Below are 24970 nucleotides of genomic sequence, written 5' to 3' on the forward strand. Positions count from 1 at the left end.
CTCCGCGCACCGGCGTCCGCCGCGCCCCGCGCCGTGTCGCCGCCGACGACGGCCAACGGGCCGTAGCCCTGGGCGACGACGAGCTCGAAGAGGGGCGCGCCGGGCCGCTCGGGCGCGATCGCGTCGTCGACGCGGTCGGCCCAGTCGAGGAGCGCGCGCCGCGTCGCGCCGTCGCTCTGGAGCGCCGCGGCGATGTGCCCCACGACCTCCCGGTTCGCCGCGTCCTCGAGCTGCCGCGCCCCGCAGAACTCGTCGGCGACGGCCGCCGGGTCGTCGTCCCACGCGACGGTGAGCACGCTGTTGTCGCCGTTGAGCATGATGCGCACCGCGCGCACCGACGCGTCCCCGTCGACGCTGAAGGAGTTGGCGAGGGCCTGCGACACGTAGTCCTGGCCGGCGGCGCGGGAGACCGCGAGCGCGACGGCGACGGCGCGGAGCAGGCGGAGCGGCGCCATGTCCACTTGGCGGAGTCGCGGACGTTGGGCGGCGGTCCGGGCGGTCCGGGCGGCGCCGCTCGCCGTAAACCGGTTCGCGGACCCTCGCTGCTGCCCGCGAGCTGAGAATCGGACGACCTGGAGCCTGCTTTGGCGGCGACCTCAGTCGTCCACAGGCGGTCGCAGGCGGAGTCCTCAGCGGCCCGAGATGGAACCGAGTGAGTTGCTGTGCACGAGCCCTTCAAGATTGGCGTGAGTAGGCGCGCGCGCGGGCGCGCCTAGGCCTCCCCTCCAAGGCCTGTCCGTCGTTATCTGGCTGCCCTGGTCCTTGGAGATGGACCGGCGCCGCGGCACGTTCGCCGTCGGCCCGGAGAGGCCCAGGTACTGGCGCAGCTCGTCGTTGCTCAGGCGCGCGACCTGGCCTGAGGCCTTTTCGGCCCGCCGAGGTAATCGGAGCGCCGCGCGGCCGTCTACTCTTCGTGGTTCGAAAAGTCCTATATGAAAGGCTTCTGCAGGGACAGGAGGACGCCGTCGATCGCGTCGGCCTTCAGCAACGAGTCGTCGACCACGTCGTCGAGGTGGGTCAGCAACGGGTCGTCGGCCGCGTCGCCGAGGTGGGAGAAGGACGGCCAGCTGTCGTCATCCACGTCGCCGAGCCGGGAGAAGGAGGGCCAGCTGCTGAGGCTCGCGTCGTCGCCGGCCGCCGCTTGGCCCGCGGGGTCGCCGGGCCGGAGGGGCACCTGCGAGATGATGCCCGGCCGGTGGACGACGTAGGGGTGCGAGTAGCAGGCCGCGGGCTGGGGCGCGTAGGGCGGCGCGGAGGGCCGCTGGACGACGCCGCCGTCGACGTCGAGGTCGCCGCGGACCCGGTAACTTTCTTCGGGTCCCGCGACGTCGTCGTCGCTCGGGAGCGTCCAGAAGCGCGCGTAGGGCTTCATCCGGGGGCTGAACGGGTCGCCCGGCGGCGCGGCGCGGCGCGCGTGCGCCGGCGGCGGCGCGTCGGAGGGCGCGCGGTCCTGAGAGCGGCGCCGCTTCGGCGCGCCGTCGAAAAAAAGGGAAAGGGGGTCCGCGCCGCGGCGCTCGTACGGGTACGCGGGGTGGCGGGACCGCGGCGGCGCGCCGTCGAAGAACGCCGGGTGGTGCCCATCGAGGGGGCCGCGCGGCTCGCTCGTGGCGCGGCCCGCGTACTCCGGGTGGCGCGGCGGCGCCGGCGCGCTGTCGAAGATGTGCCGCGCCACGTCGTTGGGGTCGCGGCCGAGCGCCGGCGCGCCCTCGAGGGTGCGCCGCCGGGGCTCGTCGGCGGCGCGCGCGGCGCGGAGCGCCTCGGCGCCGTCGGGCCGCGGCGCGCCGCCGCGCCGCGAGTAGGGGAAGTGCTCCGCGTAATAGGCCGCGAGGCGCGGGGCGTCGTAGCCGTAGCCCGTGCCGCCGTAGGACGCCTCCGCGGGCACGGCGAAGCGCCGCGGCGTCGGGTAGTCCGCGGGCGGCGGCGGCCGGAACGGGCGGGGGGCCGGGCGCGAACGGGCGGGCCCGACGAAGCGCGCCGCGGCCTCGTCGACGAAGATCTGGACGATGCTGCTGCCCTCGAGCGCCTCGCACGCGCCGCCGCGGGTGGGCTTCTTCTCGCAGCGGACGCGCGGGCCTGCGGGCAGCTCCGGCGCCGGCGCCGGCGGCGCCTCGCCGGGCGCGTCCGGCTTCGGCGACCGGCCGCGGACGACGAGCTTGTACATGCGGCCCGTGAGGCCGTGGGAGACGAGGCGATCCTGCGACTCGTCGTAGCCGTCCTCGAGGAGCTCCTTGCGCTCCCGGGACCGGTGCGGCTTCCGCTTGCTCCGCGACATCTTGCAGACGGCGACGCCGATCGTCGGGTGCTCCTCGAGCCAGTGGACGTAGGAGTTGACCACCGACTGGAACGTCACGGGCACCGGGCGCACGAGGCCCTGGGCCGTCGCGGGCACCTGCGCCGCGCCCGGCGCCGCGAGCCGGCGCGGGCCGTCCGCCTTGGGCCGCTTCCGCACGACGTAGCACGCGGCCGCGCTCGCTTCGGCGGGCGACGCCGTGTCCCGCATGGGCAGCGCCGCGAGGCGCGCGTCGCGGCCGCGCTCGGCGCGCAGGAGCGCGAACGCCTGCGCGGGCGACAGCCAGCGGCTCCGCGCGGCCACGGCCTCGAGCGCGTCGTCGACGTCGTCCCACGGCGCGCCGGGCGCGCGCCGCGCCGCCGACACCGGCGCCGGGGCCGGGGCGGGCGGGCCCTTCTCCGCCTTCTCCGGCGCCTCGGCGGCCGTCGGGCACGCCGCCTTCTCGCAGCCCTGCTCCGCCTTCTCCGCCGCCTGCGCTTCCAGGAGCGCCCGCAGCTCCCGCCCGAGCCACCACTCGTCGCCGCCCATCCCCGCCCCTTGCAGCCCGACGGGGGGGCTGCAGGGCCCCGCCACCTGCAGCCCGACAGGGGGGCTTAGTGTCCTCCGCTTGTGCCTTCTCGAGGGATTGCCTTCTCGACTTCCAGACCAAAGGCCTAGAAGCAGTATCGACCGTCGCGAGCCTGTCGCGCACCACCGGCTACGGCTGCGAATGAGCCGTCGTTGAACAAGCACATCTATGAAGCAATGATGCAGTAATCCGTAGCTAAGAGACGGTGTATCGTGCGAGCATTTCAGCGGCCGATGATGGAATCTCCACCTTAGAGGACCCCGCGCTCCTCGAATATGCAGCGACGTGCAACGATCCCAGTGGATTTGAGGTCCGCAAACATGTGGGTGAGGCACATGAAAAGACGCGACATCCGGACGATTGCGAGGCGACGCAAACGGGCAGCCCCAGGGGGTGGAATGGGGCGGGGCAGCTTCCCCCGACCCGATTTTCGTTCCCCTTCGAGTCACAGAGCGTCGGGAATCGTTCGTTATGAGGGCGATCAGATGCCCTCGCGGCAGCTCTTCGGCTCGAGCGGATTTGATCGAGATCACCTGACCGCCTCCGGGAGGCGCGCGGCGCCGCCGGCGACACGGTGCTCACCGCGCAATGCATGAGGCGTTCGGTGCGTTAGGACCGAGACAGTGCCCTCGGGAACATCATTCCAGGGGGTGTCTCTTCGAAGTCTAACGCACAGCTCGACCCCTGGAACTAAGTTGGGCCCCTCGTCGGTCGCCCCCCACCGTTAATGGCCGTTCTCGTCATCCACGGGCTGTCCCGACGCGAACTAAGTTGCTCGCCTTCGACCGATGGTCTTTCCCGAGCGACTCGCAGCCGGGCCCGAGGCGCGGCAAGGTCCACAGACCGAGCGCCGCGCCAAGTCCTGGAACCGCTGCATCGCGCGTCCGAGCCCGGAGCGAGGCGATGCCGTGACGTAAAAACTTCACGGCTTCGCTGCTCTTTGAACCGGTCAACTTTAGCTTAGCCGGCAGTGGATCGTCGACAGCTCTTCAAGATTGGCGTGAGAGGCATCGAGAAGTGCGTCAAGCTCCTGAGTGAGCGCGCGCGCGCGGGGGGGGGCGCCTAGCCCCCCCCTCCAAGGCCTGCGCCGCCTGTCCGACTCGACGATCGCGAAACGCGAGTCGTATCTCCATCTTACCCGCCGTCAGGACGCGTGGAGCTCGATGGCCTTGTACGGGTGCCTGGGCTTGGGCGCGCCGAAGCAGCAGCAGCAGCACTCGTCGTCGTCGTCGTCGTCGTCGTCGTCCGCGCTGTCGTCGTCGTCGTAGCCGCCGTCGGAGCCGCCGTCGTCGTCCGCGGCGTGCTCCCGTGGTCGTCGTTCGACGACGGTCGTCGTCGGGCGCCGCGCCGGGACTTCTCCGCGAGGCGACGGGGCCGGGGCGGTCGTCGTCCGCGGCGTCGGATCGTTGGGATCCGGCCGGAGCTCGTGCGCCCAGGCGGACGCGCCGGTCGCCGGGTCGTAAAAGTAGTCGTAGCCCGAGTCCGGGTCCGTCGCGCGGACCCAGCCGCCGCCGCGTTCCGCGCCACCGCCCTCGCCGCGTTCCGCGCCGCCGCCCTCGCCCGCGCCGCGCCGGTCCGGCGACGGCGGCGGCTGCGCGTCGACCATGCGGAGCCGCTCGAGCTGGCCGGCCCACGTCGACGAAACCGACGCGCTCGAAGCCGGCTCCGCCGGGCGCGGCTCCACGGCGTGCAGCGGCGACGGCGTCGCTTCGCGCCCAGCCCGCCGCAATTCATCCGGGCGCGGCTCCACGGCGTGCAGCGGCGACGGCGTCGCTTCGCGCCCGGCCCGCCGCAATTCGTCCTCCAGCGCTTCGAGCATCGATTCGTCCTCGCCCAGGTCGCCGACGAGGAGGTGCCGGTTGTCGCGCAGCCACGCGAGGTCCGCGTCGGGCGCTTCGCCGGCCTCCATGCCGCGGGGCGGCGCGGGGGGCTGCCTCCAGTTCACTGCAAGCAGTTGAAGCTTCATAAGTGCCCAAAAATCGCCACTGGCCAATCATAGCAGCCGAACTGCACCGTGCGCGCCGTCCGAGGGCACGGCCGAACGCGCCGTCCGAGGCGCGCCATGGACGACGCCCTCGTCACCCGCCTCTTCGAGGAGACGACCAAGGCCCTCACGGAGGCCCCGTCGGTCGACATCCGCGAGCTCGAGCTGCCGCTGGCGCGCATCAAGCGCATCATGAAGCTCGAGGACGAGGTCCAGTCGCAGCTCGACGGCCGCAAGAACATGATGGTGAGCTCCGAGGCGCCCGTCGTCTTCGCCAAGGCCTGCGAGCTCTTCATCCGCGAGATCACGACGCGCGCCTGGACCTGCACCGAGGTGCGCCGCGCGCCGCGCGCGCGCGCCGCCGCCGCTCTCACCCCCCCCCCCCGGGGCCCGCAGGAGAACAAGCGGCGGACGCTCCAGCGCTCGGACGTGGCGACGGCCGTGGGCAAGTGCGACATGTACGACTTCCTCATCGACGTCGTGCCGCGAGACGTCGGCGGCTCGGCGAGCGACGACCCCGCGGCCGCCGCCGCCGCGGGGCCGCCCGGCGCCGCCGACGGGCTGAGCCCGGACGAGCAGGCGAAACAGATCCAGAACTACATGTGGCAGCAGCAGATCGCCGCGCACATGTTCTACGCGCAGCAGGGCGCCGGCGCGGCCGCGCCCGAGGGCGACGACTCGCGGAAGCGGAAGGCGCCCGACGACGCGGCCTCCGACTGAGCGCGCGCTCGTTCGGCGTTTTTTAAGCGGGCCGGCGCGCCCGCGTCGTCGCTTCGATCGATTAGAAGCGGCGCGGGGGCGGGGGCTATGGGGACGTCGGGGGCGGAGGGGCGGCGGCGCGCCGGCGGCGGGCTCAGTTGGACGCGAGGCCGAGGGGCTGGGCGACCATGTTGTAGACGACCTCCTTGGCGATCTTCTTGGAGATGGACTTGGCGTCGACGTCGCCGTCCCACCAGCCGTCGGTGCGCATCTGCTTGGCCGCGTTGAGGAGCGCGGTCTTGACCGCGTCGTACTGCGCGAGCGTGAAGTCGAGGCTGAAGAGGCAGCGGCCCGTGCCGACCCACGACAGCGCGAGGCCCTCCGCGCGGAGGTAGTACTGGAACATCCAGTGGTAGCGGCCCGGCTGCGTGAAGAGCACGGTCCAGACCGTCGTGAGGTTGTCGACGCGCATGGGCAGGTTCTCTGCGGCCAGGGCGACGTTGACGTCGTGGACCCACGCGTCGGTCCGAGCCGTCGCGTCCGCGTAGGCGGCGATCGTCGCCGGCGTCTGGACCCAGGCCAGGAACTCGGCCATGGTCGCGAGGGTCAGCGGCGCCGCGGAGAAGGTGCCGATGACGTAGGCGACGCGGACGGGCTTCGCCTCGTCGAAGCGCTTCATGAGCCGCGCGGGCCCGCAGACGACGCCGTTGGCCAGGCCGCCGCCCAACGTCTTGCCGTAGACGACGACGTCGGCGTCGACGCCGTAGTACTCCTGGGCGCCGCCGGGCGCCATGCGGAAGCCCGTGTAGACCTCGTCGAAGAGCAGGGGCACGTCGCTCGCGTTGCAGACCTTCTTGAGCTGGTGGAGCCAGGCGCGGTAGGCGTTGCCCTTCTCCGCCGTGGACCGCACCTTGGCGTCCAGGAGCACGAGATCGCTCGGCGGCGGCGACCCCGGGTTGAGGCCCTGGAGCGGGCTCACGCAGACGCACGCGATCTCGTCCGCGCGCGCGGCGATGCAGCGGAGCGCGGCCGGGCTCATGTCGTTGAGGTAGAGCACGTCCGAATTGGCGCGCTCGCTGCCCGGGCCGGGCTGGACGCCGTCCCACCAGCCGTGGTACGCGCCCGCGAACTGCACGATCAACTTCCGGCCCGTGTTGAAGCGGCAGAGCCGCACGGCGCACATGACGGCCTCCGTGCCCGACATGTGGAAGCTCACCTCCTCCTTGTTCGCGATCTTCTTCAGCGCCGGGAGCACGTCGGAGATGATCGGGTGCACGGGGCCGAGCACGTTCGGGCCGAGGTCCTTGACGCGGCTCCACGCGCGGTCCACGAAGCCCTTGTAGGCGTCGTAGCCGCAGACGTTGACGCCGTAGGAGCCGGACACGTCGATGGCCCGCCCGCCGTCGACGTCGACGAGCACCGGGCCCTCGGACGACTGCGTGATGGAGGCGACGCGGTAGCGGGCCCGCGTCTCCTTCTGGAACTGGAAGGGCACGCGGTTCGTGTCCGTGAAGCGGATGTCGCTCAGGCCCGCGACGAGCGTGTCGTTGAGCTGCTTCGCCTTGGCGCCCATGAGCGCGTCGAAGCGCTGCGCGAGCGCCTACGCGCGAGAGGTTCGCGGCGAATCTCGAAAAAGTTTCCGCGCGAGGACGCGGCGGAAGCGGACGTTGGCGCCCTTCTCGCGGCGCGCGGCGATGGCGTCGCTGCAGCCGTCGGAGTTGAAGTAGGCCTTGCCCGTGAACGAGTAGGACCGGAGCAGCGGCGCCGAGAGGCGGCTTCCGTAGGGGATCGGCGACATGCACATCAGCGTCAGCACCTGCGGCGGAGCGCGCGGTTCCGGCCACCGGTCGATGGATGGCGGCGCGCGTCCGAAAGCACGGGTACGTCCGGGCGGCGCCGACGCGGCCGCGCGGCCGCCGGGGGCCGCGGCGACCATCGCCGGCGCCTGCTTGTGTGCGACGCCGGTGTGTGCGCGGCGGTAGACGTAGCGCAGGGCGCAGTAGCTCGCGTAGGCCGCGGCGACCACCGTCGCCGCGGCCTGCGGCGTCGTCATGCCGGCGACGAGCGCAGAAATCTCGAGCATCGCGCTCAGCGGCAAATTTGAGCGCGCCAGCTCGAGCCGTCGAAGAGCAAAGCAGGCTGGCGTGGACTGCTCGTTGAACAGATGCTGAACTCAGTTTTGCCTCAGCATGAGCATGATGAGCATGGCCTCGAGGCTGGCGCTGCCGGCGCTGCGCCAGCCAGGTGTTATGGCCTCTTCGCACCAGCCGGCGCTGTCGGCGCTGCGCCAGCCGGGCCTGCTGCGCCATCCGCAGCTACCGCAGCGCCGCGGCATCGTCGCCGAAGCGGCGCAGCTCATGTGCGCCGCGCAGGAAGCGACCCAGCTGCCCTGGTGGGCGACGATCACCACGACAACAATCGCCGCGCGGCTCGCGCTGACGCCAACAACGGTCCTCGCGCGGCGCGCGGGGCGGCGGCTCGCCGTCGCGGCGCCGCACGCGAGACGGCTCACGCAGCTCGCCGTCGAGAGCATCAAGGCGAACCCCGCGGGGAGAGTCGAAGCGGCTCGCCTCTACGCCACGGGCCTCCACGGCCTCCTGAGGCTCCACCGCGCGAACCCGCTGCTCGTCGCCCTGCCGCCCGTCGCGACGCTGCCGACGCTGGTGACGCTGGCGCTCGCCGTGCGCGAGCTGCCGCCGGCGGCGGGCGGCGCGTACGCGGCGGGCGGCGCGCTGTGGTTTCCGGATCTCGCAGCGAGCGACCCGACGCTCGTCCTCCCGGCGCTCGCCGTCGGCGCGGCCTACGCGAACCTCGAGCGCGCCCTCGGCGGGCGGCCGCCGGCGGACGCGCCCGCGGCGGAGGACGCGCCGGCGGAGCCGCGCGGCGACCGGCGACGGAAGCGGCGCCGCGGCCGCGCGCCGGCCGCCGCGGACGCGGCGGCGCCGCCGCCGCGACGGGGCCCGTCGCTCGCGGCCGTCGCGAAGAACGTCGGCCAGCTCGCGCTCATCGCCGCGGTGCCGCTGACGGCGCAGCTGCCCGCGGGCTTCTGCGTGTTTTGGCTCTCGTCGACGGCGTTCACGGCGACCCAGGGCGAGGTGCTCCGCCGCCTCGACGCGGCGCCGGTGCGCCCCCCGTAGCTATGGGCTTAGGGCTTCTTCTTCTCGACGAGGGCCATCTGGCGCTTCGTCGGCCGCGTGATCGCGAAGTCGCGGAAGTAGGACCCGTCCTCGTCGCGGTCGCCGCGGTCGCCGCGGTCGCGCTTCGCGCCGGACTCGTCGCTTCCGCGGGCCCGGCTCTTGCGGCCCTGGGACCCGCGGACGCTGCCGCGCACGAGCGTCGCCGCGAAGGCCTCGGAGACGCCGAGGCGCGCGACGACGACGCGGAGCGCGTCCGCGGGGACGACGCCGCACCTGGGCCGAAATCAAATCTGCAACCCGACTTCAATGTGAGCGCATTTGACAGTTTCGACGCGAGGTTTTCTGAGAGCAATCGATTCGTCCAAGAATCAGCCGAATCGACTCCGATTTGACCGAGCTCGAGAGGTTTGAAGTTTGGCTGGAATAACCCAAACCAGCGGTTGATTTCGGCACGACGCCGCACTCGAGCATGGCCGCGTACCAGAGGTGGGAGTCGCGCACGGACGTGTGCTCGCCCGTCGCCGGCGGCGACGTCTCGGGGCGGTTGAGCTTCGTCGTGCGCCGGCGCCGCGGCGCGGGCGAGCCGCCGGCGGCCGCGGCCGCCGCGGCCTCGCGCGGCGACGGCGGCGGCGCGCCGCCCGTCGCCGTCGCGAAGGGCCGCCCGCCGACGGCGTCCTCGTCGCCCGAGGACTCGTCGCCGCGGCCGAGGACGAGGGCCTCGCCCGGCGCCAGGCCCGCGGCGGTCGTCATCGCGGCGCGCTCGTCGTCGGCCGTGCTTCCGGTCCGCACGGCGTCGCGCCGCGCGGCGAGCTCCAGCCCCTCGGCCACGGCGGCGGCGAACGCCTCGCGCGTGCAGCCCGCGTCCAGATTGAAGGCGCCGCGCCGCGCCGCGCGCCAGGACCGGAGGGTCTTCAAACCTAAATCGAAGGGCACGACGCGCAACGAGTCGACCTCCGCGGCGACGCCCCGCCCGACGAAGAGCACGCGCACGTCGCGGCCCGTGAGCGTGCCGCGCCGCGGCACGGCCTCGGACACGGCGCAGGACTCGCCGTCGAGCGCGAGCACGCGACCGGGCCACCAGGGGTAGTGCTCGAACTTTGCGAAGACGACGTCGCCCACGCTGACGACGCCGTACTCCCGCGGGTCCGCGCAGTCCGGGCAGGCCCAGTCGTCGGGCACGGTTTCGAGCCTGGGCTCGCAGCACCCGAGGTGCCACCAGCGGCCGCAGTCCGCGTCGCACTCGATCAAGTTGTCCTCGTCGCCGCCGCTCTCGCAGCGCACGCAGATGATGTCGCCGAGGCTGTCCTCCTCGGGCGACTCGCCGCCGGCGTCGGAGGAAGGCGCCGCCGTCGACGGCGCGGCGCTCATGGCGATGTTGTGGGTGTCTGGCGGTCGCGGTGGTCGTGTGGCAGCGCTCTCCGGCGCGTCGGACGAGCTTTGCCAGAGGGCTTGACCACGGCAGGATCCTGAACCTTTCGGCTCGAGTGCAACATCACTACGGTGCACTGCGCTCTCGGCCTGCGGGGCAGCCCGCCCGGAGGATGGCGCCCTAGTTCCGCGCGTGGAAGGACCCCATGGTCGCGCCCGGCGACGTCTACGAGGCGACGATCGAGAAGTCGGCCGACGGCAAGCTCGGCCTGACGATCAGAAGGGCCCAGGTCGACGGCGGCCAGTGCCTCGTCGTCTCCAACGTCGCCGACGACGGCCCCGCGGCGGCCGCGGGCGTGCACAAGGGCTCGCTCGTGCTGGAGGTGAACGGCGAGGCCGTCGTTTTTGCTGGGTCCGACCCGTTCTCCGTGCTGGGCGTGGCGCCGGACGAGGACGCCGCGGGCGTCCGAAGGGCGTGGCGCGAGAAGGTGCTCTTGCTGCACCCGGACAAGGGCGGCGACGCGGCGTCCTGGCACACGATCAAGGCGGCCTACGAGGTTTTGAGAGACGAGCGGTCGCGGAAGCGGGCGAGCACCTGTAGAGTGGGTGCCGTCGCGAACTGGGATCTGGCCGTACGTTTGATCGCCGCGACGTCCAGCGTGCGCGTGAAGCTCCTCTTACCGCCCCTCTGCGCGCCGACGCCGGCGTCCGTGGACGTGGACTCGGACCTGACGGCGTCGCCGACGAAGCCGCGGAAGGGCACGTTGGACGAGGGCCTCTCCGACGCGGCGTCGAGTTCAGAGCCGTCGCGCCGCGGCGACGAGGGCCTCGACGACGCGGAGGAGTCCTCCGAGCCGTCGCCGCCGGCGACGCCGCCGCCGACGCGGCGCCTCGCGTCGCCGAAGCGGACGCCGCCGTCGGGGGAGTTCGGCTTCGACGACGCGCCGCCGATCGACCGGCGCGACGGCGACGTGTCCTGGCACCGCGTCTTCGACGCGTCGCCCGAGCACGACGACGGCGTTTCCGGGGCGCCCTTCGCGTGCCTGTCGACGGCGCTCGCGGCCTGCTACGGCGGCGAGGTCGTCGAGGGCGAGGACCGGCCCGTGGAGTACGTCGACGAGCGGCCGCTCGCGCCCCCGGCGGCGCCGGACGCGTGGCGCGCGGCGATCCTCGCGGACCGCGGCGAGGGGCCGAAACCGAAGACGATCCACGTGGACGTGGCGCGGTCCGCGTCGCCCGACGCGTCGCCGGCCGCGTCCCCGCCGTCGATCCCGCGCTTCACGTCGCCGGGGCCGCTGCGGTGCCTCCTGGCGAACGCGGCGCAGCTCGAGGCGTCGCTCGCGACCCAGGCCGAGGCGACGGCCCAGGCCGCGCGGAGCGCGGAACACGCCGCGGCGTCGGCGGACGCCAATGCCGCGGCCGCGCGCCGCGCCTGCGACGAGGCGCGCGCGCGCCTCGGCGACGTGCGGCGCCTCGCGGCGGACGCGCGGCGCCGCGGCGCCGGCGCGCCCTGGTCCGCGACGGACGACGCGGTCCTCGAGCTGTCCGCGCGCGTCCGCCGCGCGTCCGCGTCCGCGTAATTGAGGTTCAATCCCGAGTTGAAGCATGTCCCGGGATATGTGAGCACGCCAACGTTACGCCCTAGGCCCGCTTCCCGTTGGGCGGCAGCCCGAGCTTCTTGCGCACGTCGAGGAGGCACCGCTTGATCTCCTTGTTGTAGGGCTCGTCCTTGAGGCACGCGACGAGGTCCTTCTCCGCGTCGCGGAGGCGCCGGAGGCCGATGTTCGCGGACGCGAGGCGGAAGCGCGCCTTGACGTTGTGCGCGTCGAGCTCGACGGCGTGGGCCGCCTCGTACTTCGCGTCCTTGAACTGGTGGAGCTTGAGGTGGCACATGGCCTGGTTCGACGCGGCCGCGGCCTCGATGCCTTTCAACTTGCGCATCTCGTACTCGGAAGCCGTCGCGAGCGTGTCGTCCTCGGGCATCTTGCCCGTGAAGGGGTCCTTGAAGAGCTTCTCGTTCATCGTGACGCACTTGCAGCAGTCCTGGGTCCGCTTGTAGCGCCGCGCGGCCTGCGCCCAGTTCTTCTTCGCCGCCTGCGCGTTGCCGCTCTCCTTGGACTCCTCGGCGAGCTCGATGATCTCCCGGGGCATGGTCAGGTCCCAGGGGGCCTTCTCCTTGTCGTAGGAGATCAGTTGGAGGTGCGCGTCCAGGTTCACGCCGACGGCGTCCGCGGGCACGGCGTCGTGGTCGCCGTAGCCGTAGTCCGCGCGGATCTCGACGTCGGCGATCTCCCCCACGCGCATGGACTTGACGGCCTCGTCCAAACCCGGGCACAGCGTCACGCGCGGCAATTCCTTCTCGTCGAACCAGCCGCCCGCGACGTCGAAGCCGGACTCGTCGTAGGCCGACGACCCGTCGCCCAACAACTTCATGATCTCGCCGAAGCGGGCGTCGCGGAGCTTCCACCTGGGCAGGAAAAGGGTGCGAAATTCCCAACTTCAAAGGCTCCTATCTCGGTCGTTTTCCACTCGTTTCGGCTGATTTTTGGACGAGCGATCATCTCTCTGAGCGCTCTCGAAGCGTGGGTGCTGTTTTTGAAACGCGCGCGCGCGGAACACTCACGTTGAAGCGACGTTGAATCACCATTTTCCTGCCCTGGCTTCCACGTCGCGTAGGAGTTGTCGAAGTCGTCGCGATCGCCGAGCACGGCGACGACGACGTCCGGCGCATCGCTGAGCGACACGTGGCCCTGCACGCGGACGCGGTCGAACTCGTCGGGCGGGTCGCTCTTCGTGTGGTGGATGGCCTTCATGATGCGCTTCACGACGGCGCCCTTCTTGTCGCGGACGACGTCGACGGACTCGACCCAGCACTTCATCTTCACCTCGTAGACGATGCGGTCGCGCGGCCGCAGGCCGAGGTCGGGCAGCCCCCGGACGCCGTGGCAGTCCGCGTACATGGTGAAGCGCGCGCGCTCGCCCCGGCGCATGGTCTCGAGGCCGAGGCGCAGGCCCACGGGCGTCCCGTGCTCCGCGTCCTCCGCGAGCCACTCCGCGTCGTCGTCCTCGTCCAACGGCTCGACGGTGCCGTCGTAGGGCAGCCGCAGCTTGTAGCTATAGTAGATGTCGCAGCGCTTGTTCGGCAGGGAGAAGACGTCCGTGCCGCCCTCGCCCTCGTGGACGACGTGCTTGAGCACGGAGCCGTCGCGCTTCTCGGAGACGTCCGCCTTCTTCGTGAAGCTCAGCAGCTCGAGCTTGAAGAGCACCGTGGCGTTGCCCGGGATGTCCGGCGGCGAGCCCATCTTGCCGTAGGCGCGGTGCGGCTTGATCGTCACGTCCGCGACCTGCGGCGGCGCGCGGACGTCCCGACGTCGCTCGGTTCCCGCTCGCTTCGGCTCGTTTTTGGACGAGCGACGATCTCTCGGAGCGCTCTCGACGCGTGGATTGTCCGGAACGCGCGCGCGCGCGGCACGCTCGCGTCGAAGCGAACCGCCCCTGGTTCGCCGCGCGGGCCGCGGCCTCGCCCTGGTACATGGTCTCCAGAGCGTCGGACCAGCCCTTGATGTCGTCGTCGGAGCCGAGCGTGACGAGGTAGTTGCGGTGGCACATCTTCTCGCTGCGCATGCGCTCGTCGTCCCAGCCCAGCACGTAGCCCTCGTAGGCGATCTTGCACTGGTCGCCGGTCTCCGGGTGGCCGTACTCGACCTCGACGTCCGGCGCCTCCTTGAGGATCTTCTTCATGACGGCGCCCGTGCCGAGGACGTCGATGGCGTCCAAATCGTCGTCGTCCATCTCGATGACGTCGTCGCCGCAGTCGAGGTCGCGGGGCGCCATGGCAGGCGACTTCGGCGTGTGAGGCTGTGAGGCCGCGGCATCACGGGCTGCTTCGACAGCAACGACGCACCGCTGCACTTGCAGGCAAGAGCGTCGATAGGTTGAAGCGGAAGGCCTCGACGCGTCCCCTCGTCGCGCCGCAGACAACATGCTCCGAACCCTCGCGCTCGCGGCGACGGTCGCCGCCTGCGCCGCCCTCGCGCCCGCGCGGAGCGCGCCGCCGCGGCACGCCGCCCTGCGCGCCGAGGGCCTCCACGGCGACCAGTCCTGCTTCCTGCCCCTGCAGCAGCTCGACGACCTGAGCCGCTGGCCGCGCCTGCTGCGCGTCGCGGGCGTCTACCCGGGCCTCACGGCCGACGAGGTCGCCGCGCCGCCGCCGCCCGCGCCCGCGCCCGAGGCGGGCAGCTGGAACTACGAGTTTCCCGACGCGCACGGCGCGGACTACGGCGTCGTCGCCGTGCCGGGGAGCGACATCGTCCACGGCCTCGCGGACCCCGTCGCCGTCATCGCGTCCTCCGGGTCGCTGGGGCTCATGATCCCGGAGAAGGAGGTGCTGCTCGTGCTCGACCGCGGCGACACGTGGTACGAGGAGCGCCAGTTCTTCGCCTACGCGGACGGCGCGGGAAACGTCTCCATCCGCCGCATGGACGGCGGCTACGGCGAGGACGCGCCCGACGGCTACACCATCGCGGGCCGCGTCGGCGTCATCAACCTGCCCTACGACGCCGCGACGATGGCGTCCAGCGGCACGTGGCTCGAGGACGGCGGCGCGGACATGTAGGTCGGTAGGGTCGGCGCGGCGGATGGTCGCGACTAAGGCGCCCACCGGTCCGGAGGAGAGGGGGGGGCGTACTAGTACTAGTACGCGGCGGCGAGGAGGGGCACGGCGTACGAGTACCCGGCCGCGGCGGCGGCGAAGCGCGCGGCGGCCGGCGACGCCCCTCGGTTTGAGGAGGGGTCGGGGCGTGGCGACTCTGGAGCGTCGCGTGCGCCCCCTGTACGATGCACCGCCCGGAGCGCTCCGCGCGCGGGGCGCGCCGCGGTTTTTTAGCCGCTGCAACCGAATGGCACGCTGCCAATCAGCATCGCTGTCGACACGGCCGATCAGCCTCGTCATTGCAGCACGCCAGGATCGCAACGATGCTCCGCGCCGCCCTCACGACGTCCGCGCGCCTGCGCTCCGCCGCGCGCCGCGCGAAGACCACGGACGTGGCCCTCGTCGGCTGCGGCATGCCCGGCCGGGGCATGGGCTGGTACCACGCGAAGCAGATCCTCGACGGCGAGGTGCCGAGCGCGAAGCTCACGGACGTCGTCGAGCCCTGGTTCCTCGGCGGCGGCGCCGACGGGCCCGGCGGCGCCGAGTTCGCCGCCTTCAAGCGGGAATACGAGGGCAGCGTGCGCTTCCACAGCTCCATCGCGGACATGCCCGAGCCCGACGGCCCGAAGATGGCCATGGTGTGCACGCGCACGGCGGACATGCCCGGCTTCGTCGAGGAGATCGTCGCCAACGGCTGCTCCCACGTCTTCCTCGAGAAGCCCGGCGCGCCCACGGTCGGCGAGCTCGAGGATTTGCGCGACGGCTGCAAGGCCGCGGGCGTCGAGGTCTTCATGGGCTTCAACAAGAACGTCACGGCCTACGTGACCAAGGGCCGCGAGGCTTTGGCCAAGTGCCCCGGCGGCGAGTTCACCCTCGTGCACCACAACGCCTACACGGCCGACGAGCTGCCCGAGTGCTTCGAGCGCAACGCGGAGGGCATGCTGAAGAACATGGCGATCCACGAATTGGCGCTGCTCGTGACCTTCTTCGGCGTCACGTCGGACACGCTCGGCGACGTCGTCGCCGACAAGGCCTACTCGTCCTGCGAGACGCGCGTCGGCCCGTCGTCGGGAAACGAGTTCACGGACTTCTCGCGCATCGGCTTCACGATCACGACCAAGGAGGGCGCCAAGGTCTCCGTCTACGCGGACCGCTGCGGCCTCGAGATGCCCGGCGGCGCCATGGCCGACGGCGGCATGATGTACTCGAGCGTCTCCAAGCTCGGCATCGTCCAGAGCCGCGACATCATGCCCGACAAGGAATTGGAGGACGTCGTCGCGGCGCGCGCCAAGGCGTTCCCGGACTACATGCCCTACTTCCACCTCCAGCACGACGACTACATCACGCTCAAGGAGCGCTGCTGCGCCCACATCGCCAACGGCGCCGCCGGCGCGCCCGAGGGCATCGCCACGGTCCAGGTCGCCTGCGACACGCTCAAGCTCGCGGAGACGCTCAAGCCCCTCCTCGAGAAGCAGCTCCTCTGAGCGCGCGGCCGCCAAGCGCCGGGCCGCCGACCCCGCCAGGTCGCCCCCTCTAACTCAAGTATCCTGTGCGTCTCGCCCGTGCGTTCTCGTGGCGTCGCGATCGTGTCGCGGCGCCGATCCGGACTCGGAGTCCGCGCCGCGACGGCACGCGCCGACGCCCGTACGCCGCTGCGCAGGGAAAAAAGCACCTGGTCGCTTGCGACCGCTCCCACCGCTCGGACCCGTCGGGGCCGGCGTGGAAGACGGCCTGGCCTTCGCGTTATCAGTGCAATTTCAAGTGGCTGCAACCTCGTTCAACATGCCAACCCCCCGGCTACGCCTCCGTCTGAGCCTCCGGGCGGGGTCTTCGGGTGCGCACCCCCTTCAATAACTAGTCCAACATGCCGCAGAGCCGCGCGCGTCACCACCGATCGCGATGTCCGCCATCGGCAAGTGCTACATGGCGCCGGTCGCGCTGCTCCTGCTCGCCATTTCGGCGTCGGCCCGGCTCGACGCGCCGCGGCTCCGGTCGGCGCCCAGGAGCCTCGCGCCCCGCGGCCGGCCCATCGCCGGCGGCGCGGACGCGGCGACAACGACGGCACCCCCCGCCGACGGCGACGCCACCGCCGTCTTCGCGCCGCTGCCGTCGGCGAACGAGAGCGCCGTCGCGCACACCTGGACGCCCGCGGAGACGCTGAAGCGCTACGGCACGAAGCTCGACGAGGGCCTGAGCGCCGCGGAGGCCGCGGCGCGGCGGTCCGTCTTCGGCGCGAACGTGTTAGTGGCCGCCGCGCGGAAGACGCGGTGGGCCATGCTCTGCTCCCAGTTCGAGGACCGGCTCGTGCAGATCCTCGTCGTCGTCGCCATCTTCTCCGGCGTGCTCGGCGTCGTCGACGCGGAGGATCCGACGGCGTGGGTCGACCCCGTCGTCATCTGCCTCATCCTGCTGAGCAACGCGGCCGTCGGCGTCTGGCAGGAGTCGTCGGCCGACGGGGCCCTCGACGCGTTGAAGAAGCTCCAGCCGGACCGCTGCTGCTGCCGGCGCCGCGGCGCCTGGGACGGCGAGGTGCCCGCGAGCGATTTAGCGCCGGGCGACGTCGTGTATTTGCGCGTGGGCGACAAGGTGCCCGCGGACGTGCGGCTACTACAGTTAAGAACGTCGACCTTCGCGACGGACGAGGCGGCGCTGACGGGCGAGTCCTACACGGTCATGAAAAGCGTCGACGCCGTCGACGACCCGGACTGCCCTCTGGGGACCCGGACCTCGATGGCGTTCGCGGGCACGGTCGTCACGGGCGGCCACGCGATCGGCGTCGTCGCGGCGACGGGCATGGCCACGCAGATCGGCCGCATCCAGGCGGGCGTCACGGCGGCGGCGGCGGACCAGCAGAAGACGCCCCTGTCGCAGAAGCTCGACGAGTTCGGCCACCAGCTGACGCTGATCATCGGTTCGGTCTGCGCGCTCACGTTCGGCGCGTCCGTCCCGCGCTTCGACTCGCCCATCTTCGGCTCCAAGCTGCGGGGCGCCATGCACTACGCCAAGGGCGCCGTCGCTCTGGGCGTCGCGGCGATCCCGGAGGGGCTGCCGGCGGTGATCACGCTCTGCCTATCGTTGGGCACGCGGCGCATGGCGCAGCGTCGCGTCGTCGTGCGGCGCCTGCCGTCCGTAGAAACACTCGGCTGCACGTCCGTGATCTGCTCCGACAAGACGGGCACGCTCACGACGAACCAGATGACGGCCGTGTCCCTGCTCCTGCCCGCGGAGCGGGGGTCCTTCGAGGAATTGGAGGTCACGGGCCTGTCGTACGACCCGACGGACGGCGAGGTCGTGGGCAGGCCGGATTTGGCCGAGTCCCACGCGGCGGCCTTCGCGGCGGCGGCGGTCTGCGCGCTCTGCAACGACGCGCAACTCGCCAAGGATCCCAAGACGGGGCAGTTTGTGCGCGTGGGCGAACCGACGGAGGCCGCGCTCAAGGTCCTCTGCGAGAAGCTCGGCGCGCCGACGTCCCTCGACGCGTCGCCGGAGGCGAAGCAGGCCGGGCCCTGGCACCGCGCGTCCCTGGCCTGGGCCGGGGCCTACGAGCGCACGGCGACGCTCGAGTTCGACCGGGGGCGCAAGTCCATGTCCGTGGTCTGCAGGCGGCACGGGTCCTACGCGCGCCTCTTCGTCAAGGGCGCGCCGGACAGCGTCCTCGCGCGCTGCTCGCGCGTCCTCGACCCGACGACGGGCAGCCCGCGGAAGCTCGAGGACGGCGAGCGCGCGGAGCTCGCGGCCAGGGTCACGGCCATGGCCGGCCGGCCGCTGCGCTGCTTAGCGTTGGCCTACACGGACGACCTGCCGCCGGAGCTCCGGGCCTACGAGGGCTCGGACGAGGACGCGGACCTGCCCGCGTGCCTGGCGACGGCGGACGACCACGAAAAGCTCGAGAGCGACCTCGTGCTCGCGGGCGTCGTCGGCATCCGCGACCCGCCGCGGCCGGAGTGCGCCGCGGCCATCGCCAAGTGCAAGGCCGCGGGCGTGCGCGTCTTCATGATCACGGGCGACTCGCGGGAGACGGCCGTCGCCATCGGGCGGGAGCTGGGCATCCTCGACGGCGACGGCGACGGCCGCGCCTGGGAGGGCAACGCGTTCTTCGCCGACGACTCCGAGGAGGCCGAGGCCCAACGCGCGGCGACGCTCGCGCCGGAGCGGGGCAACGGCGTCTTCTGCCGCACGGCGCCCGCGGACAAGCAGCGCATCATCAAATTGTTGAGCGACGCCCACGGCGACGTCACGGCCATGACGGGCGACGGCGTCAACGACGCGCCGGCGCTCCAGCAGGCGTCGATCGGCATCGCGATGGGCATCACGGGCACGGAGGTCGCCAAGCAGGCCGCGGACATGGTCCTCATGGACGACGACTTCGCGACCATCGTCGCGGCCGTCGAGGAGGGCCGCGCGATCTACAAGAACATGCAGGCCTTCGTGTGCTTCCTCCTGAGCTGCAACTTCGGCGAGGTCGCGACGATCTTCGGCGCGACGCTCATGGGTATTCCGGATGTGCTCACGCCGCTCCAGCTGCTCTGGGTGAACCTCGTCACCGACGGCCCGCCGGCGACGGCGCTGGGCTTCAACCCGCCGGACCCGGACGCGATGACGCGGCCGCCGCGCGACTCGGCCGCGCCGATCCTCACGCCGTGGCTCCTCTGCCGCTACGCGGTCACGGGCGCCTACGTGGGCTTCGCGACGATCCAGATCTTCCTGAACCACTTCAAGGACCACGGCGTGTCGCGGCGCCAGCTCGCGCGGTGGGCGTCGTGCGACGTCGACGACGCCGCGTGGGCGACCTTCGCGCCGGTGCTGCCGCCGAACTCCCACGCGAACCCCTGCGCGGCGGCCTTCGGGACGGGCAGCCTGCTCAAGGCCAAGGCGCAGACCCTGAGCCTGTCGACGCTCGTGACCATGGAGATGCTCAAGGCGCTGAGCGCGGTGTCGCTCGACCACAGCCTGCTCCGCGTGACGCCGCTCGCGAACAAGTGGCTCCTCGCGGGCGTCGCGCTGCCGACGCTGCTCCACCTGGGCCTGCTCTACGTGCCCCAGCTCTGCGCCGTCTTCGGCCTCGAGGCCCTGTCCTGGGCCGAGTGGGCGACGGTGCTCAAGTTCGCCGCGCCCATCCTGCTCGTCGAGGAGCTCACGAAGGCCGTCGGCCGCCACCTCGAGGCCAAGGCGCTCCGGGAGGCCCGGGCGAAGCCGGAAAAGTAAGTTCAAAGCGCCTTACTTCGTCTGGTCGGCGCCGAGGACGGGCCCGTCCTCCGGCGACCGGTCCCGCGTGCACGCGCACAGCGCGGCGCACAGGCCGAAGAGCCCCGCGATGATGGCGACGACCGTGGCGCCGTTGGCCGCGTCGTAGACCTGGAGGAAGGCGATGGAGCCGATGACCGTCGCGCCCGTGGACAGCGAGTAGACCGCGCCCTGGATGCGGCCCTGCTCCTCGTAGGGCACCTCGGCCGCGATGGAGCCCACGAGGAGCGGCAGCGGCGCGAAGGCGACGCAGAACACGTTGACGAGGACGAAGAGGAGCCAGGTCTCCGCCGCCGTCGCCCGCTGGAGCGTCGCGACGAGCGCGGCGCCCGCCGTGCCCACGGCGAACGCGCACGCGTAGCTCCGGCAGTAGCCGACGACGGGCACCGCGTAGGACACGATGAAGAGGGACACGACGGGCCCGACGATGATGGAGTTGAAGTACATGGACGTGATCTGGACGGACCCGAACTTGAAGTGGTCCTCGAGCCAGTACAAAATGATCGACGACACGCCGTAGAGCCCCAAATTCCCGACGAAGTACGTGCAGACGAGGGCCCGCACGCGGTGCGAGTTGCCGCAGAGGAAGCGCAGCGACGTCATGGGGTTGAGCACGTTCTTCGTCGTCGCGCGCGAGGGCACGCCGCAGCAGCGCCGCGCGGGCGGCGCGTCCTCGAGCGACTCCGGCAGCGCGTACGCCAGCCAGAGGTCCGCGGGCAGGAGCACGACGCCCACGCACGCGAAGGCCAGCCGCACGCCGATGGACAGCATCAGCGTCTCGCCGAGCCAGACGCCCAGGAGCAGCCCGAAGATGGAGTAGACGTTGAGCACGGACAGCTCGCGCGTTAAAAGTAACGGCAAATCGACGGAAGACGCGCCGCCCTTGAACGCGTGGCCGTACAGGAGCCGCGACGGCCACCAGTCCCGGGGCCCGCCAAAGTCCAGGTCCTCGCAGAAGTCCTTGGACCCCCGCGCGCCGTTGCGCTTCGCGGCGACGACCGCGTCGACGATGATCGACTTGCAGACGTTGTACGTGCAGTCGAGCGTGCCGATGCACGCGGCGCCCAGCAGCACGGCCGTCGGCGTCCGCGCCGCGGCCATGAAGGGGAAGGCCAGCGTGTCCGTTAGCGCGCCGATGAGCAAAATGGGCCGCCGGCCCGCGAGGTCCGTCACGGAGCCGAGGACGGGCGCCGTGAGGAAGTTGCAGCTGCACCAGACGATCATGTAGTACGTGCTCAGCCCCACGGCCTTCTCGTCGTCGTCCGTGCCGTAGATGATCTCCGTCAAAAAGTAGGAGCTCAGCGTGCCGTACATGCCGTAGGAGATGTCGAGCGCGAAGATCCACGCCTGGGCGAGGCGCCGCGACGTCGCGATCTTCGTCGCGCGCTCCCGGGACGTCTTCTGCTCCAGCTCCTCGACGTCGAGGAGCAGCGTCTCCTTCTCGAGGTCGCTCCCCTCGAGCTTCTTCGACTTGGCCATCGCGGATGTTGCTGGGATCCCGTCTTACGCGATCATCGTCGTGCGGGCTGCCCTCTCCTCGGGAGCACGCACGGCACGCAAAACATCGCTGCGGTGGTGCCGCAAAGGAGACGCTAGCGATCGCAATAGCCGAAGCCGCCCGCGCCGCACCACCAACAACGAAGATGACGGACGACGCCGACGTCAAGGCCAAGGTGCTGCGCCAGGTCGAGTACTACTTCTCCGACGACAGCTTCCCCTTCGACGACTACATGAAGGGCAAGTGCGACGGCGAGGGCTACGTGCCCCTCGCCGAGGTCTGTTCCTTCGCGAAGATGAAGGCCTACACGACGGACGTCGACGTCGTCAAGGCGGCGCTCGCCGACAGCGACGCCGTCGTCCTCAACGACGACGGCACGAAGCTCAAGCGCGTGTACCCGTGCCCCGACGAGGACCCGGCCAAGGCGACGACGGTCCACTGCTCCGGCTTCGCGACGCTCGAGGGCAAGGAGGCCATGGAGGCGTCCATCGCCGCGGCCATGAAGAAGCACGGCGCCGTCGCGGCCGTGCGCGCCCTGCGGAACCTCGCCCAGGAGGCGCGCGCCTACGACGGCTCCGCGCTCGTGACCTTCGAGGACGAGGCCGCCGTCGCTTCCGCCGTCGCGTGCACGGGGGCCGTCATGGGCGGGCGGAAGATCACGATCTACGCGTTGACGGACTGGTTCGACCGCATGCGCAAGAAGCGCGACGCGATGAAGAAGAAGAAGCAGCAGAAGGAGGAGGACAAGAAGAACGGCGTCGTCCGCGCCGTCGAGCACACGCCCAAGGCCGCCGTGCTCGGCTGCGTGCTCAAGTTCGAGGGCCTCGACGCCGTGCCGGAGGCGAGCCGCGAGATGCTCCGGTCCGCGTGCGAGGTCGGCGACATCAAGGTCGCCTACGTCGAGTTCGAGCCAGGGCAGCAAAAGAGAGCGAAATTCCCAACTTCAAAGGCTCATATCTCGGCCGTTTTCCACTCGTTTCGGCTGATTTTTGGACGAGCGATCATCTCTCGGAACGGTCTCGAAGCGCGGATGCTTTTTCCGGAACGCGCGCGCGCGGAACACTCACGTTGAAGCGACGTTGAATCACCCTTTTGCTGCCCAGGTTCGAGCGCGGCCAGGCCGAGGGCTTCGTACGCCTCGCGGAGCCCAAGGCCGCGGAGCTCGTCGCGAAGATCGCCGCGGACGGCAAGGCGACGCTCGGCGGCGTCGACGCGGCCGTCGCCGTGCTCGAGGGCGACGCGGAGACGGAGTACCACGACCGCGCGGCGGAGGCGGCCAAGGCCGCGCGGAAGCGCAAGGGCGGCGGCGGCAAGGGCGGCTACCGCCGCAAGAAGCACCGCTCCTAGGGCGGCGAGTAACGGGGTTCCGGTGTGTGGCGACCTCCGGAGCGTGGTAGTTGCCCATCCCAGCGGAGCCGCGTGGATCGAACATGGCGCGCGGTTCGTGATAGTTGGTTATCCCAGCTGAGCCGGCGCGGCGAGGGCGTCGCGTGGGTCGAACATGGCGCGCGAGCCCGAGCGCGAGGGCTGGCGAGACGGTCGCCGGGCCACGCATCTTTGCGGGGATCCATGCTTGCGCGCCGACGAGCTCGCCGCGAACGCCTAATGATGAAGTCTGGTTGAGGCTCAACGGCAACCTGCGCCCCTGGCTATGAGCTCGCTTTGACCGGTGCGAGGTCAGGATCGCCGTCGCCGTCAACATCGCCGTCGCCGTCAACATCGGCGCGCTTCGAACAGAGTGTGCGAATGGACAGCCAGCTCGTCAAACTGTACGCTGCTGTCGGCGGCGTGACGCGCGCCCACGAAGACGAACTCCAGAAGAAGCTCCGGGCGCGCGATGTGGCGCATGCGCAAGAGACCGCTAATTTCGCGCAAGATATCGCCAATTTGAACGTCCGCCTGACTGCTTCGCAGAGTCTCAACACAACCCGGGAGAACGAGCGCGACACCGCGCGGGCCGAGCGCGACTCCGCGCTGGTCGCGCGCGACGGCATGCGCGACGAGCGCGACGCGGCGGTGCGCCTTTGCGCGGAGGCGGCCGCGAAGGCGTCGGCGCTCGAGTCGCTCGTCGCGCGGCTTCGCGCGGGCGAAGGCGGCGGCGTGGTGACGCCCGTCGCCGCGAAGCGGCCGCCGCCGGAGGGCGGCGCGGCGGCGCCCGCGGCGAAGCGGCTTCGGCAGCTCAGCATGCGGCACGTGGCCAAGGATGGCGGGCTGGTCCGGTCGGTCTGGCCGGCGCGCTTCGACCTCTCGTGGCGCCTCGCGCTCGAGTTCGCGTCGCCCGTCGACGCGGGTCGCTGCGCGGCCGTGTGCCGCGCCGCCGCGCGCGGCGCGGCGGACGACCTCCTCTGGAGCGTCTACTGCGCGCGGTCGCGCGTCCCTTTCGGCGTCGGACCGCTCGTCGTCCGCGGTGAAGACGACATCGTCACCGCGTGCCGCGACGTCGCCGTCGGTGACCTTGCGTCGCGGCGCCACGGCGAGCGGAAGCGACGCGCGCTGCTCCGACGCGTCCGCTCGCTCGAGCAGGAGCTCAGCCACGACGAGTTCGGAAAAGCGGACGAGAGCTGGGACGACGAGCGAAAGATGATGTTCTGCGAGCTGTATTATTTACTGGGATGGGTCGAAGCCTTGGACCGAGCTCGCGGAGTGACGGCGTCGCTCGATTGGGGGACGCCGATCTCGCCCCCGCCGGGTGCGAGCTTGGAGACCCTGCTGCGCGACATGCGCGCGCCTTTCGGCGCACCTCCAAGCTGGAGTTTTCTTTCGCCGGACCTCCAGGCTAGAAAATTGGTGAAAATACCGGAGCGACCCATGGATCAGCATGACTTCGCGGTGGGGCTCCACAAGGACCCCAAGTTCTATGACGACCTCGTGCGCGCGGAGCCCGTCGTCTTTGGCCCTGGGGATACCGTGCGCACGTTGGACGGCGAACGCGGTCCACGCACGGAGAAGCCGGTCCCCGTGACCTGGCGCGATGCCACCGTCGTGCGCGCCTTGCCTGATGGCAAGTACGAGCTCAGCATCAATGATTTCGGGCGCTCGGCGCGCGACGCGTACCGGAGCTACGCGTCGGGCCGAATTGCTGTCGTCGAGGTCTACCGCGGAGGCTTCGATATTGACGATGATCTATGCTGGAATCCAATGGCGACATACGCTTACAAAAACATTCGGCAAGCCTATTCCGCCGTTCTCGAAATCGTCGAGAATGACGAATTACGAGCCCGACACGATGACACAGAGCACGATGATTGGGAGCGTTTAGAGCCGCCAGTGGAATGGCCACCGTCGGCCAAAGATCGAGCTTCTTGGCCTTCTTGGTTTCAGTTCGGCGATTTCATGATGGAGGACGCTTTCGACTCTGGCACTCCCGTCTTCGTCAATCGCGATTACAACGGCGGTCCAATCGTGGCCATCTCCCTGTCTGTACGGTGCCTCGGCGCGCAAATGCTGGATCCCACCGCTAATGAGACACAACATGTGCCGTTTCGATTCGGCACCGACTCCCCATGGCCCAAGCCCTACGGAAACGCGCAT

The 24970-nt window shown here is 71.0% G+C and overlaps 7 protein-coding genes across 7 annotated transcripts in view; 4 read left to right on the forward strand and 3 right to left on the reverse strand.

The window, feature by feature from the left end:
* Window positions 1-2818, reverse strand: part of AURANDRAFT_66267 (hypothetical protein) — a gene marked incomplete at both ends in the record, with an annotated part of 6820 nt that extends 4002 nt beyond the window's left edge. The window contains 2 exons of the mRNA XM_009041522.1: window positions 11-374; window positions 962-2818. Coding sequence (XP_009039770.1) covers window positions 11-374; window positions 962-2818 — 2221 coding nt within the window. The remainder of the gene's footprint in view (window positions 1-10; window positions 375-961) is intronic.
* A 2165-nt stretch (window positions 2819-4983) lies between these two features.
* On the forward strand, window positions 4984-5334 carry AURANDRAFT_8422 (hypothetical protein; the record flags this gene model as incomplete). Its single annotated transcript, XM_009041418.1, has 2 exons — window positions 4984-5175; window positions 5239-5334. Coding segments are annotated over 2 exons (288 nt in total), but the record flags the coding sequence as incomplete, so codon positions are not given.
* A 361-nt stretch (window positions 5335-5695) lies between these two features.
* Window positions 5696-7339, reverse strand: AURANDRAFT_30726 (hypothetical protein; the record flags this gene model as incomplete). The annotated part of the gene is made up of 2 exons (XM_009041521.1): window positions 5696-7141; window positions 7208-7339. The coding sequence occupies 2 exons, from the start codon at window positions 7337-7339 to the stop codon at window positions 5696-5698; spliced, it is 1578 nt and encodes a 525-aa protein (XP_009039769.1).
* Window positions 7340-11687: 4348 nt separating this feature from the next.
* Window positions 11688-13880, reverse strand: AURANDRAFT_66269 (hypothetical protein; the record flags this gene model as incomplete). Its single annotated transcript, XM_009041520.1, has 3 exons — window positions 11688-12513; window positions 12714-13390; window positions 13635-13880. 3 exons carry the CDS (start codon window positions 13878-13880, stop codon window positions 11688-11690), a joined length of 1749 nt encoding a protein of 582 aa, XP_009039768.1.
* A 1140-nt stretch (window positions 13881-15020) lies between these two features.
* AURANDRAFT_66270 (hypothetical protein) lies at window positions 15021-16181 on the forward strand (the record flags this gene model as incomplete). The annotated part of the gene is made up of 1 exon (XM_009041419.1): window positions 15021-16181. One exon carries the CDS (start codon window positions 15021-15023, stop codon window positions 16179-16181), a length of 1161 nt encoding a protein of 386 aa, XP_009039667.1.
* Window positions 16182-16788: 607 nt separating this feature from the next.
* On the forward strand, window positions 16789-19878 carry AURANDRAFT_10071 (hypothetical protein; the record flags this gene model as incomplete). The annotated part of the gene is made up of 1 exon (XM_009041420.1): window positions 16789-19878. A coding segment is annotated over one exon (3090 nt), but the record flags the coding sequence as incomplete, so codon positions are not given.
* A 1685-nt stretch (window positions 19879-21563) lies between these two features.
* AURANDRAFT_60250 (hypothetical protein) lies at window positions 21564-22815 on the forward strand (the record flags this gene model as incomplete). Its single annotated transcript, XM_009041421.1, has 2 exons — window positions 21564-22342; window positions 22543-22815. The coding sequence occupies 2 exons, from the start codon at window positions 21585-21587 to the stop codon at window positions 22784-22786; spliced, it is 1002 nt and encodes a 333-aa protein (XP_009039669.1).
* Between the last annotated feature and the right edge of the window lie 2155 nt (window positions 22816-24970).

The sequence above is a fragment of the Aureococcus anophagefferens genome, assembly GCF_000186865.1.
Source record: "Aureococcus anophagefferens unplaced genomic scaffold AURANscaffold_21, whole genome shotgun sequence".
Classification (NCBI taxonomy): Eukaryota; class Pelagophyceae; order Pelagomonadales; family Pelagomonadaceae; genus Aureococcus; species Aureococcus anophagefferens.